Source organism: Brienomyrus brachyistius, chromosome 19 (genome assembly GCF_023856365.1).
Source record: "Brienomyrus brachyistius isolate T26 chromosome 19, BBRACH_0.4, whole genome shotgun sequence".
Lineage (NCBI taxonomy): Eukaryota > Metazoa > Chordata > Actinopteri > Osteoglossiformes > Mormyridae > Brienomyrus > Brienomyrus brachyistius.
Genome location: NC_064551.1, coordinates 17379183 through 17395827, shown reverse-complemented (window position 1 = coordinate 17395827; position 16645 = coordinate 17379183). Strand labels below are relative to the sequence as shown.

At 42.6% G+C, this 16645-nt stretch overlaps 1 protein-coding gene across 1 annotated transcript; it reads left to right on the top strand.

The window, feature by feature from the left end:
• The first annotated feature begins 271 nt into the window (after nucleotides 1-271).
• Nucleotides 272-6018, top strand: brox (BRO1 domain and CAAX motif containing). The gene is made up of 13 exons (XM_048985985.1): nucleotides 272-361; nucleotides 959-1078; nucleotides 1224-1330; nucleotides 1541-1637; nucleotides 2203-2298; nucleotides 2808-2880; nucleotides 3094-3199; nucleotides 3424-3513; nucleotides 3648-3733; nucleotides 3822-3903; nucleotides 4001-4151; nucleotides 4329-4488; nucleotides 4590-6018. The coding sequence occupies exons 2-13, from the start codon at nucleotides 978-980 to the stop codon at nucleotides 4674-4676; spliced, it is 1236 nt and encodes a 411-aa protein (XP_048841942.1). The 5' UTR covers nucleotides 272-361; nucleotides 959-977; the 3' UTR covers nucleotides 4677-6018.
• The last annotated feature ends 10627 nt before the right edge of the window (nucleotides 6019-16645 follow it).

Here is a 16645-nt window from a genome sequence, read left to right as displayed (position 1 = left end):
AAAATCACCTTCGGAAGAATACTCCTAATATTTAAAGCTGTTTGCCCGGTTTTGCCATGAAGGCACCTGTATTGTTCAAATGCCCCTTCTATTACTGAACCGCACCTTTCTATGTTTTCGGAGTCACATCATGTTAGTGTGAGACTTCCGGGCGCGTCCCGTTTCCGTACGAATACGTCACCAGTTATGTCCTGCCCCTGGGCATTAAACACGCCAATAGAAAGGCAAATTCGTTACGTCACCTAGAATAACCCAATCACTATACGGTGACGTGAAACGCACAGTGACATCACCGCGTCGAAATGCCGGAAGCGTTTTCTCATTGTTATTATTTCCTGTGCTGAGCTGAGCGGCTGTACAGGTACGGCAGTTTAATGCGTGTGTGGCAGTTACATTTTATTTTGACGCAATTATGCGAGTATATGTGTGGATATTGTTACCTTGTTGTTGATAAATTTGTTCTGCGCTAGTAGGGTTACTTGTGATGCATTCCGATATCTGTGTTAACGATAACCCAGTTACTGGGTGTCAGTCGTTTATTTACTTTATTACTGTTGTGTTTTACTTCACTTATATGATGTACTTAACATTATATTTAGATGCTTTGATAACTGATGAGAAATTTGTTACCAGTCTTTGAAATTTTCTCTTGCTGTTCGTCACTAAAGCTATACGGTTAATGTCAGCCTCTAGGCCGGGATGTGGTGATCTGGGCAGGTCCTTCGGGAAGACTGTACATGGCTGTCGCCCTAATCTGACCAGCACATAAAAGCCTTATTCTTTATTTAACCCTAACTGTTAAAACTGTGGTTTTCGATTGCATATAAGCACAGTCGTAATTTATTAATAGTTTGGTATATTTAGAAGTTTACTATATTTCAAGAGAGTATTGGGGATAATGTTTTGTCAATATTAATGTTTCTGGGTGATCATAAATGAACAGTGCACATGCTCTTAGTCTCCAGGCGGTTTTCAGCATGGCGCACTGGTTTCATCGAAATCCCCTGAAAGCCACAGCTCCCGTCTCCTTCAACTTTTATGGAGTCGCTGCGAGTCCTGCAGCCAACAAGATATGCAAGTAGGTGCCAATTTCCACATCAGTATTTATGAGCAAATGCAACAGTTTGGGCTCTTGTAAATATACAGTAACTGATATTGCATGGGATTGGTTATAAATATGGAGTAATATACTGTAACTGGATATGCCTGTGTTTTTTGCTCAGTGATCTGAGGGCCACCAGGGCCTGCCTTCTGGAGTTGTTCACCGATGTCACGTGTAATCCCGAAATGATGAAAAAGGCCACTGATGCTTACTTCTCCCTGTTGCAAGGTCAGCCGTTATTAAACGTTAACTGTGGAGACACAGTTAAGAGCACCAGGATTTTGGATTAAGAAGATAAATCTCACATCGTTCAGTGAAAATGTAGATGTTTCATGTTTTTATAGTAAATGTGTTGGAGGGATTTTATTTCTTATATATGTTGCTCTGCGTGATGCTGAATTGTTTTCCATCTGCTCTGTCATATTCAATTAAATGTAGGATTCATTGTTTCGTTGGATGGGACTACACAAGAAAATAAAATGCGATTCATTCAGAACTTCAAATGGACAGACACTTTACTTGGGAATGTGGCAAGGTAATTCATAATGAAGTTATGTTACCCTGAGCGCTCAGTTTAATACACATAGAATGGAGCAGTCTGATCCCTGTTCTCGCCTATTCTTTTCAGCAGCATCCTTGTTTACAACCTTGTTTTCCAGCCCCCAGCTGCCCACAAAATGAATATTAAATAAATGCCCTTATTTGGGAGATACTGAGGCAGCATGTTCTGCAAGCCTGCTAGCTAGCTGTCATCTTCTGACTCTACTTGCTAGCTCTTTATTTCGATTTGGAAGCATTTGAGTTGAACCCTAGAAACAGCAGGCCTGTCCTTGCTTTTCAGGAGACTTTCCTGACTCCAGTCAAAAAAGATATTCTCTTTTACATCAGATAGTGTTGTAAGCCACTGAAGTCAATCATATGTGTTGATGAAAACAGCACTTTTTTGAACTTAACATCTTAATCCTTAATCCTGTGGCAGATGAAGGGTGCTTCTCATTTTAATCGAGAAGGTCCCCTGACTGAATAAGCAGTTGTTTGATACTATGTTGCCCTGTCTGCCCCAATTGCCCTTCTTAATTCACTTTGTGTTCCCCTGTCAGTGCCCAGCAAGATGCCGTCTTTGAACTGGCTGCGATGGCCTTTAATGTTGCACTGTGGTACACTAAATTTGCATCAAGGCTTGCTGGAAAAGAGAAGTAAGTGTTGCCTATGGACTATTTCAACTTGAAGACGTTTTCATAAAAAAGTTCTATAATTGACACCTCAGTCTTGACTTTTTCTGTCAGTGGTGACTTAAATAATCTGTTTATGTATGCACACCCTTATTTGTTTATTATTAAAAAATAGCAGTGTGTCTAGTATAGAAATTGTACTTTGTTTTTTCGGTTTGCCTGTAACTCACATTAATCGTTTTGCTAGCACTCTGTGGTGCTGCTCGTTCTGTTGTGATGTTGCCGTTGTTGCGTGGTCATTTATATCGCTGTGTTTTAGCACAATAATCAAATGAACCTAATTTCACTGTACATTTTATGATTCTCTGGCACTGCGTATGTGAAGCCGAATAAAGGTAAAATAACTTACAAACGTAACCCTTGTGCTGGCTTTGGTCAGACTGGAGCTTTAATTATGCTCTTGTAGCTTGCCTTGGTATGATTTTCCCCTTGATTCTGATTCAGGCCTTTGTAATGAATACTTTCATTTGTAGCATAACAGAAGATGAAGCTAAGGAAGTTCACAAGAGCCTGAAAATTGCAGCTGGAATCTTCAAGTACCTCAAGGTGACAGAAATGAGCTTTTTAAGGCAACTTATATCCTTCAAATGTGCACATTTTTAAAAACCTTTCTGTAGTTTTAAAATATAACCTTTTGTTTAGTTAACATCTTAATTCCATTAATAATTGTCTGACTGTTACCACCATACTAATCTGATAATTAAGTATCAGCTTTTAATGCAAGGCGTGACTTGTATTTATACCCTAACCCACCACTAGGAGGCCCAGGTTCCTCGCTTTATCACCCCAGTTGAAAAGGGAAGAGATCTAGAAGCTAGAGTGATGGACACCTACACAATTCAGTCCCAGGCAGAGGCTCAGGAAGGTAGGCTGTGATTGGTTTTCCTTGGAGTCATGTGAACTTGGAGTACGGCTGTTGGATGATGAGTTTTCAAGGAAGTTTAGTGGATGTTTTCTCTGTCACAATGAACAGTTTTAGGGGCACACGGTTCCCTATATGAGACCAGGTGTAGGTGTGGTAAACCTTAGCAACAATATTGATTGTAATTTAATATACTGTTTTTTTTTTTTTTTGTTTTTTTGTGGTAGTGACGATTGCGAGAGCTATTGAACTGAAGCATAATGCATCCTTGGTAGCAGCTCTGGCCTTTGAGACTGCAAACTTCTACCAAAGAGCTGGTGAGTGTGCATGTGTGCGCGTGCGCGTGTTCGCGTGTGTGTGTGTGTGTGTGTGTGTGTGTGTGTTAGGGGTGGTCAGGAGCCAGGGCAAGCCTGCTTACTGCCAAATGACTGAAGGTTGTGTCTCTGTGCAGACCACACCCTGAACAGTCTGGACCCAGACTATAGCAGCAAGTGGAGGAAGTACCTCCAGCTGAAGCAGATGTTCTACATAGCCTACGTAAGGTCCCACTGGGCTCCGGTCCGTCTTGGCATGTGCGTATTCGGTTTAATGCCACTTTCAGAACCGTACGCTGGGTTTCTTACAGGCTTACTGCTACCACGGACAAACCCTGCTAGCCAGCGATAAGTGCGGGGAGGCCATCCGGTCTCTGCAGGAGGCGGAGAAGTGTGAGTGTGACCTTATGGGACCAGGGGGTGGTAGTGACACGCTACCAAACCCTGCTATTCTCCTGTTACCCATGGTGCTTTTCTACCCGTGACACAGGCTACTCCAGAGCCGAGGCTCTGTGCAAAGAGTATCGTCAGACCAAGGGTCCGGGCAGCACTGCCAAGCCATCCGAACAGCTTTTCTTTCTGAAGCTGGGCAGCCTGATCAAGAACACCCTGGAGAAGTGCCAGAGGGAGAATGGATTTATGTGAGTATTTAGGGCACTGTAAAGAGGCGGAGGGAAGGATACAGGAGATGCGCTCGTGTTGCGCTGCCCCTAGTGGTAATCAGTGTCTGAGCGGCTAAAGCATAGCCGCTATCTTTCATTCCGATGTAGGAATGTATCATTTTGAAAGCTCCTTTTTAACTGATTTTTTTTGCTCAGATATTTCCATAAGATTCCACCAGAGGCTCCTCAGCTGGAGCTGAAGGCCAGCTACGGACTAGCAGAGCCTGTTCCCTTTGAGCTCCCTGCTCTGAGTCAGCAGTGCACCCCAGAGGTGTATGCGACCTTTGACCTCACCAAGGGTGCCAAAGACGACAAGGTAATCCAGGAGGCAGTACGTGTTCCTCTGAACACTTTTGTGCTTTATTTGTGCATCTAGTGCTTTGATCTGACAACCACCGTATCACATGCCCGTTCCAGGCTAAACCAAAGCAGGAAGAGGAAGTGAAACCTGTAAAGGAACCAGACCTGAAGCCTCAGAAGGATACGGGCTGCACCCTCTCCTAAGTGCAGGGAGGGACGCACTGCCCTTGTGTAAATAGTAAAGCTACTTCTCCAGGCAAAGTACAGCCATGCGTTTGACCTTTTTGATTTCAGTTTCCCGTAGGTACAGGTGAGATGACAGACCATAACGCTTTCGAAGCAGGTGGTTCACAATAAATGGCTTTGCCGCAGTGCAGAAGAGCAACATTATAACGGGCACAGAATGCAGAGAGCAAGCAAACACCTGAATGAATGATTTGGGAGGTGATGGACTTAACAGACATGGTAGAGCTCATGGGGCAGGGTGTGTCTGATAGTCTGATGGTCTCATGTTCACAATCCACAGACAAATCATTGCCAACCTACCTTGACCTGGACACCAATTTTATGCCTCGCTTCATAGGCAGTTCACATTTAAACTTTCCTAAACTAACATCCACACTTTTTACTTGCCCTAGTTTATATTCACTGTCAGTTTTTAATTAGCGTAGATGCGCCATAGATTAGCATTTGACTTTTTTGAGTCTGAGCTATCATACATGGGCCGAATTTTATATATATTTTTCATTTCGGTCTCTGAACAGGTAATTTGTAACTGTGATCTACAAGACGGCATTCTGCGCTCTCCTGGGGTGTCTCAGTCTGTCTTGCTTGTCAGTTTCCATTTGTTCATGTTCTTTAACAATTGACAGCTTTCATCTGACAGCTGATTGGTGATTAATGGGTTATGATTGGCCCCTGCGTTGGTGTTGGAAGTCAATGAACACTGCCTCTAAACACACACACACACACACACACACACACAAAAGTCATGACATGCCTCTGAACTTCTTATAATCCATTTCCTGTTAATGGTGATGTCCTGTAAATTTGTGCATCTCGTCTGGCAGATGTCAAACCAGAAGCTAAAGGTGCAGCAGGTACCATTTTATTTTATGAGCATTTGACTGTATTGTTCTCTCCACCTTGGGTAACTCGGATACTGAAACGACCGGTCCTTGCAGAAGTATCCGAGGATTATGGGATGTAACCGCATGTGGAGCTCGCCAGGTTCTCCTTGCATTTTTATTTATAGATGCACTTTCATATCCCTCTCCAAATCAGTCTCAAAAATCTGATGATGGAGGATTTCTAATCGGCTGATCGTTCAGGAAACACAAAGGTCATCACTTTCCACTGTAACTAGGCCCTGATTGGCCGCTCTCTCTCTCTGTTTGTTCCTCTGTCTGTATGGATATATATGATGCTGCGTCTGTATTGTAGTGCTGGAAATTTGGATGAAAAAGATTAACTCTATTCATTGTCTGGATTATTGCTATATATCTCCTGTATTTTAAGTGGTTAATAAAACGACTGCAGTCTGTTACTGTCATGAGTTCTTCTGAGACAAAAGACCCTGTAATGAAGGATCAGGTGTTAGATGACCGTTTAACAAAGAACGAGCGTCAGCCTGACCAAGTGTGTGGTCTGTAGATTTAATCATTCGCTGATATTTAAAAATGGGCTGGGCGTGTATGTTGATGTTTGGACACGCCTATGGCGTTAAATTAGTGCCAAAAGTCGCGCGCATAAAAACCACGCGCGCGTATGCGCTCGCGAGCAGAAAATCCATGCTCTCTACGCGCTCGCGATTGCACAGCACTCACTCGCTCGGCGTTAAATTAGTGCCAAAAGTCGAACCACGCGAGTGTGTGCGCTCGCGTGCTGAAAACCCATCCCCTCTACGCGCGTGTTCGCTGTACCTTATCTACGCGCTCGCGTCTGCACAGCGCTCGCTCGCTCGACAGGAAGAATTTTGACACTTTGGAGGCGGGAACAGTGGCTAATGGCTCCGCTTCTTTGATTGTTTTTTTTTTCCAAATATTGACTATGGTTTGCTATTTGCTTTGGTAGAAGATAAAGATAATTGACCAATGGATGTGGGATTCACACTGTCATGATGTCAGAGCAAATAAGTCTTACACTGAGTTCACATCTTTTAGAGATTCTGTTTTCATATTCACGTTAAGGATTGGAATCGCGTGTGTCTTAATTAAAGCAGAGCTTGAAATTCAATGCGGTATAGCTGGTATCTCGTGCAATACTATTTATTCACAGTCTGCTATCATAATTTGGGAATTTCCCGCTTCGTCTTACCGTATATAAAAGAATGGGCCAATGTACGGTAAATTGCATTGTGAATAACATTTCTTAATACAACATCACAAAGCCAATTTAATAAAGTCAAATCCTGGGAAGAGCGCTCCTCAGATATTAGTTCTCGGGTTAGTGTTAGCAGACTATAGGCGAAACCACCTTAAGTGCTATCTGTTAATGTTTATTAAATTAGCATTAGAATGGAGAGGTTTATAATATCTTTTGTCCTTGTAGCTGCTAAATACACTCATTATTAAAGCCATAAAGTTGTCTGCCTACTACATTGGAATCTCCACTGAGTAAGTCTTTTTGATGGATTTTATTTAACTTTATTTGACTCTGGTCCTTAGATCTAATGTCATACTTCTTCACTTATATTGTTTGTGAAAAGGTTTACCACGGTCAAACAGAGCAGCCACTACATCATCATACATGAACAAGCACCTCACAAAACAAAAACATTTCATTTTCATAATTAAAACTTTTGAATGGTAGGCCTAGTGTGTGGATCAGAGACAAGATCTTGACACCTCATTAACTATAATTTGTTCTGTGAACAGCTCAGATACCACCTTCTCGAAAGTGATCTGCATAAAATAGAAATGAGATTCAGCGCGACTCCACTAAATTTGGATTACCTGGAGTTCCTTTGTCATCAGGAGCTGTATCTTCTGCAGGCCCTGTCTAATCACATTGAAGTACCTCCTGCTATCACCCTGGCTTTGCAAGAGCTCTTTGACCTTGTGAGGGCACATCTGGAATGTCCAGCCCCATGTGTCACACAGGAAGCCGCTGCCACCAATGGACGACCCAAGATTTTGATTGAAGAACAACGTTTGAAAGAAATGCTCCATACTCAACTTCCTGTGCCTTGCATAGCCACACTGATGGGTGTTTCAAGAAGAACAATCTTAAGAAGAATGAAAGAGTATGAGCCCTGTGTAGGGACACATATAATTCCATCAGTGATGAGGAACTTGACAATTTGGTTTCTTCTGTCAAGAATGATGTACCAAATGCAGGCTACAGGATGGTCAGAGGGAGGCTGCAGTCAATGGGCTACAGGGTTCGGTGGAGAAGAGTTGCAGCCTCCATGCATAGAGTTGATTCCATGCGCATCATATCAAGGTTGTCAAGTCTTGGCTGTGTTGTACGCAGAATGTACTCTGTACCAGGGCCTTTGTCTCTGGTACACGTGGACACAAACCACAAGTTGATCCGGTTTGTATTAACAGCAAATTTAATTGAAGTTTGTTCATCTACAGCCCTGGGTGGATTGGTGTGAGGTGGTGGTGGGGCTTTGGAGAAGATTTCCTGCCGATCAACACTAGCAACTTATATCTATGTGTCATGGAGGTCTCGGGACTCATAGATATTCAGAGACATGTGGATAGTTTACCAGTGTTTTTCAGCAGGAAATAGTTATTACTACAAATTGTCACCCCCCCCCCACAGAAACTGGATCTGGCTATAGTGGGAAAATCTTTTTTTTTTTTTTTTTTGTGAGAACTTGAAAGCAAAGTAAACAAAACTTGGAAAAAAATATATGCTCATTCACCAACAGTTTCTAATCTGGGGTCTAAAGTGGTCAGGCTTGCAAGTGTATTTGGTTATTTGTCTATCCTAGCCTGTGGCAGTGTATATTTCCTGTATATTTTGCATGTAAAAATGTTGTTTGTTATGTCAGTGCTTAATATTATCATGTAGTCTTCATGAACTTTGTTTTAACCCGACTTAATGGCTTTCTTCATCTTGGCCAGGGACTGCATTTGGAAAGTAGCCACTTGACTAAAATTGGCACATTTTCAGAAATGCCAGCAACAATACTGATAATGAACACCCCTCTAACTGACTCTCAGTTGGTTTAGAAAAAAGACTTTTAAGAGAAAAGAAAGCCTTCCTTTGGTTTTGCATTTTTCTCTTTTTTGTTGGCTGTGCACAACATATCAGAAGAATACATTACAATTAAATTAGTTAAGAAATAACAGATACACCATTACAATATATACAATATTAAGGTGATAACAACAACCCTCACTGTCTCTAGGTGCTGGTTCAGACGGCATTCTGCAGCAGGGACACCACCCGTCGTGCAGCATCCTGCAAATCTCCCTATCACAACAGCCCACATAACAGAATAACATTAGTGTATGATTCAGTAGGGCTAGTCCAGGTCTGGAAAGTAGTTGGGCCAGATTTTCAAACCAAGACATTTAGCTGGGTCAGACATATTCAGCGGCCCAGTAAGCAGCAGGTAATGGCATTTTAAACAAACACAAATCAAGGTACATTATTTTAAAAAGCTACAACTGAACAGAATCTGACAGCAATATTTTTTTTTCACTTCTGAAATAAGAAAAATATTTTGGTCGTATCTGACCTAGACGCATCTCAAAGTGCATAAAAAGAAAAATAATGCCTATTAGATGCTAAACTGCCAGACATAAAGAAAAAGGGAAAAATCGTCTATAATCATCATCCGCTTATACTGTAGTGATCCATTTCACCCACACAGGCATGATCACCATAAGCGGTTTCCACATTATTGTCGAGGTAACTATTCACTTTACCTCTGCTTTCTCCGACATCTTCCTGATTCTGCCGCCAACAAGGGGCTCATAGGGTGGAGACTGAGGGTGTTAAACAGACCAATCTTACTTTTGTCACTGAATGCAACAAATAATGTTGTATTTATCTGTCAAAAGTCCAGCACCAGGAAAAGCAACAGAGCGACAATAGAAACTGCAATAATAATGGAAGTGCGCCGCCCTACAGGGAAGGAGGAGTGATGGGAGTCCAGGTGGTGGCTAAGCGCGCGTGGAGAGAGGCGTCATACTGTGAGACTTCATGAACTTCCGATGGAGCAGTGCTGTCATACAGCGGGGAGCCTGAGAGGGGCACTGTGGCCGGGTGCGAGAGCCCTGGGTAATGAGTTGTAGAGCTGCGCAGGAACTGAGAGCCCAAGCTGTTGGACATTCCACTGGACTAGGAGACTGGGGTGAGCGAGGAGGAGCTCATTGACCAGAAACGGGGATACTGGCTGTGTGTGACAGCCAAAATTGACACCCAGGCGGGGACTCGAACCAGCCAAAATTGACACCCAGGCGGGGACTCGAACCCGGGTCCCAGAGGTGTGAGGCAACAGTGCTAACCACTGCACCACCATGCCGCCCCCTTTATGCTATTTCATTGTATAAAAAGAAACTTACTGTACTGTACAATAAAGTATTTCACCACTGCTTCTCCCTCAGCTCCCACTGTTTGCTATCACATGCATCTTTGGATTTCTTAGTGCAATCTGTGCTTTATTATTTTCGTGAAATGTAAGTGCAGTATCTGTTTATTAAGTGCTCTGATTTAATATGTACATTATTATTTCAGTACTGTGTATACTGTCCTTAATGTCTTGCCTCTCTCGTATAACTTGAGATACGCCCAAATTGACTTGCAACAAGTGGTCCTGGTTCCAAATGCGGAAGCCGATGGATACCTGTACTTTATATGCTGTAGTGTGCTGGGTGTCAGACATTGCAGTGCACCTTGCTTTGATTTTGACCCGTTAGATCAGAGGGAGATAATCTTATCCAGAAAGGTCCGCTGTGTATGATGGTTTTCACTGCAACTCTCTGAACAGCGAACCTAACGGTTATTCCAATACCTTGATCTTGCTAGCATATTTAAATGTGTACCTATTCAGGAATAGAGTGGTGAAGGCATTCAGAGGAGGACCGATGATTATCAGAGGGAACAAAGGGGCTGGGTACTTGTCAGTATCCAGTAGAACCACCAGACTCCTACACTGAATGGTTCTGGATGTGGCACAGACGTTAATCCCTCTGTATTAGGGGATCCGTCTCCAGTTTGTACTCTTCTAGTTAATAGGTAGATTATCAGACAGATTTTCGCCCTAGTCCAGTACTCTTTGACAGCCTAATACACCGTGTTTCAGTTTGTCTTGATAGTCAATACATGTCACAGGATGTACATTACTCTGATGGGCAGGCCCTCTTACATATGATGGAAACACTACAACTTAAGAATAAGGGTCAGAAGAGTGAAATACATATAATGAGTGTGTAGCTCAGCAGACTAAGACTCTGTGGCTGTGATCAGAAGATCGACAGTTCGTGCTCAGAATTGGCAGAATAGCCACATGTCCACAGGCTTTTGAACAAGACCTGAAAACCCTGGGGGCCTCAAGGTAGCAGTGTCTTCACTGTGACCCCCAAGCTTGTTCTTGCCTTTATAGAGAGTAAGATGGGGCAAATTATTAATCCCATGGGGCCTCAGCAGAATTACAAATCAGTACAAGGAAAATAGTTGTTAATTTTACATACTACCTTCTGCTGGCCTTATGAGAATATTCAGATTATCATTTTTCCCCATAATTGCAATTTTAACATTAAATTTATGATTTTCACATGGTCCTGTGGCCGCTTTATATGGTAATTATTGATGGAAACCTTTTTGGAAAGTGAAACAATATTAAAATTGCTTTATTGTGTACTGTTTTTGTTTAGTAAAATAATGTTTTTTCGCTCTTTATACTGCCGTTTTGTGGCTAAATTTAAATATTGCAGTTTGAAAACAATTAAATGATTTCTTCTCGAAATTGCAATACCTACTTTTGGCCACGAGATGGCAGCAAGAAAATAGATAAATTATTTTCCCACGGTCTACTAGCAGCTTTGTGTGGTAATTGTTTGTATTAAAAATACATTGGACCAAGTCAAATTATTTTAATGAAGAAAAACATCTAAAAGCTGATAGTAGACCGTGGGAAAATAATTTTTCTATTTTCTTGCTGCCGTCTCGTGGCCAAAAGTAGGTACTGCAGTTTGAAAATAAATGATTTCTTGCCGAAACTGCAGTACCTACTTTTGGCCACGAGATGGCAGCAAGAAAATAGAAAAATAATTTTCCCACGGTCTACTAGCAGCTTTGTGTGGTAATTGTTTGTATTAAAAATACATTGGACCAAGTCAAATTATTTTAATGAAGAAATAACATCTAAAAGCTGATAGTAGACCGTGGGAAAATAATTTTTCTATTTTCTTGCTGCCATCTCGTGGCCAAAAGTAGGTATTGCAATTTCGAGAAGAAATCATTTAATTGTTTTCAAACTGCAGTATTTAAATTTAGCCACAAAACGGCAGTATAAAGAGCGAAAAAACATAATTTTACTAAACAAAAGCAGTTTTTTTACACAATAAAGCAATTTTAATATTGTTTCACTTTCCAAAAAAGTTTTCATCAATAATTAACAAAATAAACCACCACAGGACCGTGGGAAAATCATAAATTTAATGTTAAAATTGCAATTATGGGGAAAAATGATAATCTGAATATTCTCATAAGGCCAGCAGAAGGTAGTATGTAAAATTAACAACTATTTTCCTTGTACTGGTTTGTAATTCTGCTGAGGCCCCATGGGATTAATAATTTGCCCCATCTTACTCTCTACAAAGGCAAGAACAAGCTTGGGGGTCACAGTGAAGAGACTGCTACCTTGAGGCCCCCAGGGTTTTCAGGTCTTGTTCAAAAGCCTGTGGACATGTGGCTATTCTGCCAATTCTGAGTACGAACCGTCGACCTTCTCATCACAGCCACAGAGTCTTAGTCTGCTGAGCTACACACTCATTATATGTATTTCACTCTTCTGACCCTTATTCTTAAGTTGTAGTGTTTCCATCATATGTAAGAGGGCCTGCCCATCAGAGTAATGTACATCCTGTGACATGTATTGACTATCAAGACAAACTGAAACACGGTGTATTAGGCTGTCAAAGAGTACTGGACTAGGGCGAAAATCTGTCTGATAATCTACCTATTAACTAGAAGAGTACAAACTGGAGACGGATCCCCTAATACAGAGGGATTAACGTCTGTGCCACATCCAGAACCATTCAGTGTAGGAGTCTGGTGGTTCTACTGGATACTGACAAGTACCCAGCCCCTTTGTTCCCTCTGATAATCATCAGTCCTCCTCTGAATGCCTTCACCACTCTATTCCTGAATAGGTACACATTTAAATATGCTAGCAAGATCAAGGTATTGGGATAACCGTTAGGTTCGCTGTTCAGAGAGTTGCAGTGAAAACCATCATACACAGCGGACCTTTCTGGATAAGATTACCTCCCTCTGATCTAACGGGTCAAAATCAAAGCAAGGTGCACTGCAATGTCTGACACCCAGCACACTACAGCATATAAAGTACAGGTATCCATCGGCTTCCGCATTTGGAACCAGGACCACTTGTTGCAAGTCAATTTGGGCGTATCTCAAGTTATACGAGAGAGGCAAGACATTAAGAACAGTATACACAGTACTGAAATAATAATGTACATATTAAACCACAGCACTTAATAAACAGATACTGCACTTACATTTCACGAAAAAAATAAAGCACAGATTGCACTAAGAAATCCAAAGATGCATGTGATAGCAAACAGTGGGAGCTGAGGGAGAAGCAGTGGTGAAATACTTTATTGTACAGTACAGTAAGTTTCTTTTTATACAATGAAATAGCATACAGGGGGCGGCATGGTGGTGCAGTGGTTAGCACTGTTGCCTCACACCTCTGGGACCCGGGTTCGAGTCCCCGCCTGGGTCACATGTGTGTGAAGTTTGCATGTTCTCCCCATGTCGTCGTGGGGTTTCCTCCGGGTACTCCGGTTTCCCCCCACAGTCCAAAAACATGCTGATGCTAATTGGTGTTGCTAATTTGCCCGTAGGTGTGCATGTGTGAGTGAATGGTGTGTGAGTGTGAGCTGTGATGGGCTTGTCCCCCATCCTGGGTTGTTCCCTGCCTCACGCCCATTGATTCCGGGATAGGCTCCGGACCCCCCGTGACCCAGTAGGATAAGCGGTTTGAACAATGGATGGATGGAAATAGCATACAGATTAAGCACCTGTACTGTGCTATCTGCTTATAGTAGCTGTCCATTGTAGATACATCACTGTATGCATACTGTATTAAGAGCTAGATAAGGACAGTGGGTCATTATATGGCTTGCAGTCCTGCTCATTTTCCTGCACCTGTTACACTAAGTGATACCCCCACTAATGTCCTCTTTCATCCACTTTCGGGCATCTCTTGATCAGTGTATATTACTTACTATGGACCTTGGACATACATGCGATTGGACACACACACACACACACTTACAATAATTACCTAATCAACCATCAGTGCAAGCAGGTAAACATTTACCATCTATATAAGCATTTCACATTGCATAGAGAGTGTCCAATCTATATTAAAGGTGACTCGAAAGAAGTCAGACTTCAGTAAAGACTGTAAATTGGCAGCCATAACATAAGCCGTAAATAATTACCAAATGAGTCATCCCCTTTCGGAAACATTTATTGATATTCTTTCATAACACACAGACATGAGTTTTTTTTCAACTGTCAGCATCCGATCCAAATGGGATTCCCATTTCCTTTCTGTGGGATCCAACAGAACACGGGCTGACCATCAGTCAACATGCCTTCAACCGTGTAGGACAGGACCCAGTCCAGGCCAAACCTCACGGTGCTGGTGTTAATAAAAAAATGTAAGGAACATGCAGCTGCAGCTCACACACAAACACAGTCCACAGCATCCAGAAAAAGGTCAGGCCTATTCCTTCTTTAGCTGACTCCGCCCAGACCGCGCCCCCTTCTGGGCGCCTCCCACTATGCCTTTGAACTGGCCCTGCAGCTTGGCCCGTTTCCTGTTTCCCAATGCAAGTCATAAGATTCACCCGTAAATGATATTTTGAATCGGAACGATATGTATTACTATTGTTTAGATTAAATATATAACTGTTTAATGATTGAATATAACTTGATATTGTTGTTTGTGTTGTTTAGTTTGAGGTTCTAGTTTCTGTCTTAATCCGCTTTCGTTTCAGTAGGCAGCTGGTTCATTCCAGGCTCAGGGTCTCTCTGCTCTTCATCAAACCCACACCCCCAGTTTGGGAGCACCCTCTCCCTCTCCTCCCCCCACGGCTGTGACCGTTACTCCTCCTTGAGGAGTAACCGCTCCGCACCCGATCCCAGCCCCTAAGGAGTGCATCACCCAGTGAGCAGCTGCCCTGCCTGTCCCCTCACACAAGCGCACACTGAAATCATGGTCCTAAGCTCTCTGTGTGGGTCACCACGATAGTACAGCACACCGACGATTACCCTCTGACTGAATCAGAATCAGCTTTATTTAGCCAAGTATGTTCACACATATTGGGAATAGTCAGACATTTAATCAAAATAATTAAGACAAGACATAAACATACAGTTCTGTTGATATGCGACGCATATAACCTCTGCATTCACAACACTGCTTCAGTTATCGGTTGAAGAGCAAATTTCCAAAACTCACTCAGTCCGATAACCTAAAGTAATAAGTCATAATCCTCTTCATACGTTGCAGTAATGGGAATGAAATCTCACTCAGTGTTTATGTAATCGAGCGATGAAATTTCGTGAAATTTCCAAAAGTCCACAGAAATCTACTGAAAAACATTCCTGCGGACTGAGTTTTTGATATTTGCTTTTCAATTAACACAATTTTCTTCAATCTGAGGTTTAACAGAATTCAGCCATATGCTGTTCAAAAAAAACTCCACAGAACAAAAACAGAAAGGACTTTACATCTGTCTGAAAGGAAAGTTGACACAGGCTACAGTAGTGAACAAACCAATCAATGTATTAAAGTTAGGCATTAAGTAACTGGAGGCAGTTTATACATAACATGATGACATGCCTTTTCTGTATTGACCATATTAAGGACCCTGTAACACTGCCCACCACATACCTGCTTCATTTATTGTTTTATACTTGCAGCTGCTTATTCAGACAGCTCGTCTACCTGTCTGTCCATGTTGCCGTCCCATGACAACTGGTCCAGCCTACAGGTGCCGTCCCATTCCGGCATGTTACCCATGAGTCATAGCGGCACCTCCGGGAGCAGCTCCAGGTGAGCCCGTGCCTCCCCTCCCCCACCTGCCCCCATGCTGAGTCTGGGGCCCCCGTCTTCCCTCTTGTTCTCGCCTCATCGTCTCACCTCGTTAACAGGTCTTTCACCTTCTTCTGTCCTGATTCATTCAGGCCCATCAATGCATTCTGGGACATGCTTTGATTTATTTCGCCATAGTTACTCTTTGTTTTCCTTTGTACTTTGCACTCTACAAGTAAAATGAAAAAAAAATAGGCATTATTTTGATATTGTTTTAGTACAGTGACACTGTAGTATATTTGTTTTTGTTTCCAGGCTACACTGCAAGCTGATTTAACGTCTTTCCTTAATCTCCACCCCATTGCTCACACACAGCCAGTATCCCAGTTGGTGGTCAATGAGCTCCTCCTCGCTCACCCCAGTCTCCCAGTCCAGTGGAATGTCCAGCAGCTTGGGCTCTCAGTTCCTTCGCAGCTCTACAACTCATTACCCAGGGCTCTCGCACCCGGCCACAGTGCCCCTCTCAGGCTCCACGCTGTATGACAGCACTGCTCCATCGGAAGTTCATGAAGTCTCACAGTATGACGCCTCTCTCCACGCGCGCTTAGCCCACAAGTGTCTGGCTGCAGAAGGGGCCTGACAGCGCGTGTCCCCTGTCAAGCCCCTTCCACTCTCAAGCCCCTACGTCATTTCCGTTAAAACGACAGATTATCAGGAAATTCCGAGGTGACGATCTCCCATTCAAACATGGCTGCCTCCATGAACACGCTGTTGTGTGTTGTTGCTTTATATTTCAGCAGATTTGGAGAGAGATTATTTTTTCCAAGAGACAAACAAACAATCCGTCCTGTGGACAAATCCGTCTTGACAAACCCCAATACGTAATTTCTGTTTAAACGAGGGAATCCGTCTCAAACCT

Coding starts and splice junctions, on each gene's coding strand:
- brox (XM_048985985.1), top strand. CDS start 978: ATGGCGCACTGGTTTCATCGAAATCCCCTGAAAGCCACAGCTCCCGTC. Junction 2,881..3,093: donor GAATCTTCAAGTACCTCAAG/GTGACAGAAATG, acceptor ACCCACCACTAG/GAGGCCCAGGTTCCTCGCTT. Junction 3,904..4,000: donor TCTGCAGGAGGCGGAGAAGT/GTGAGTGTGACC, acceptor CCCGTGACACAG/GCTACTCCAGAGCCGAGGCT.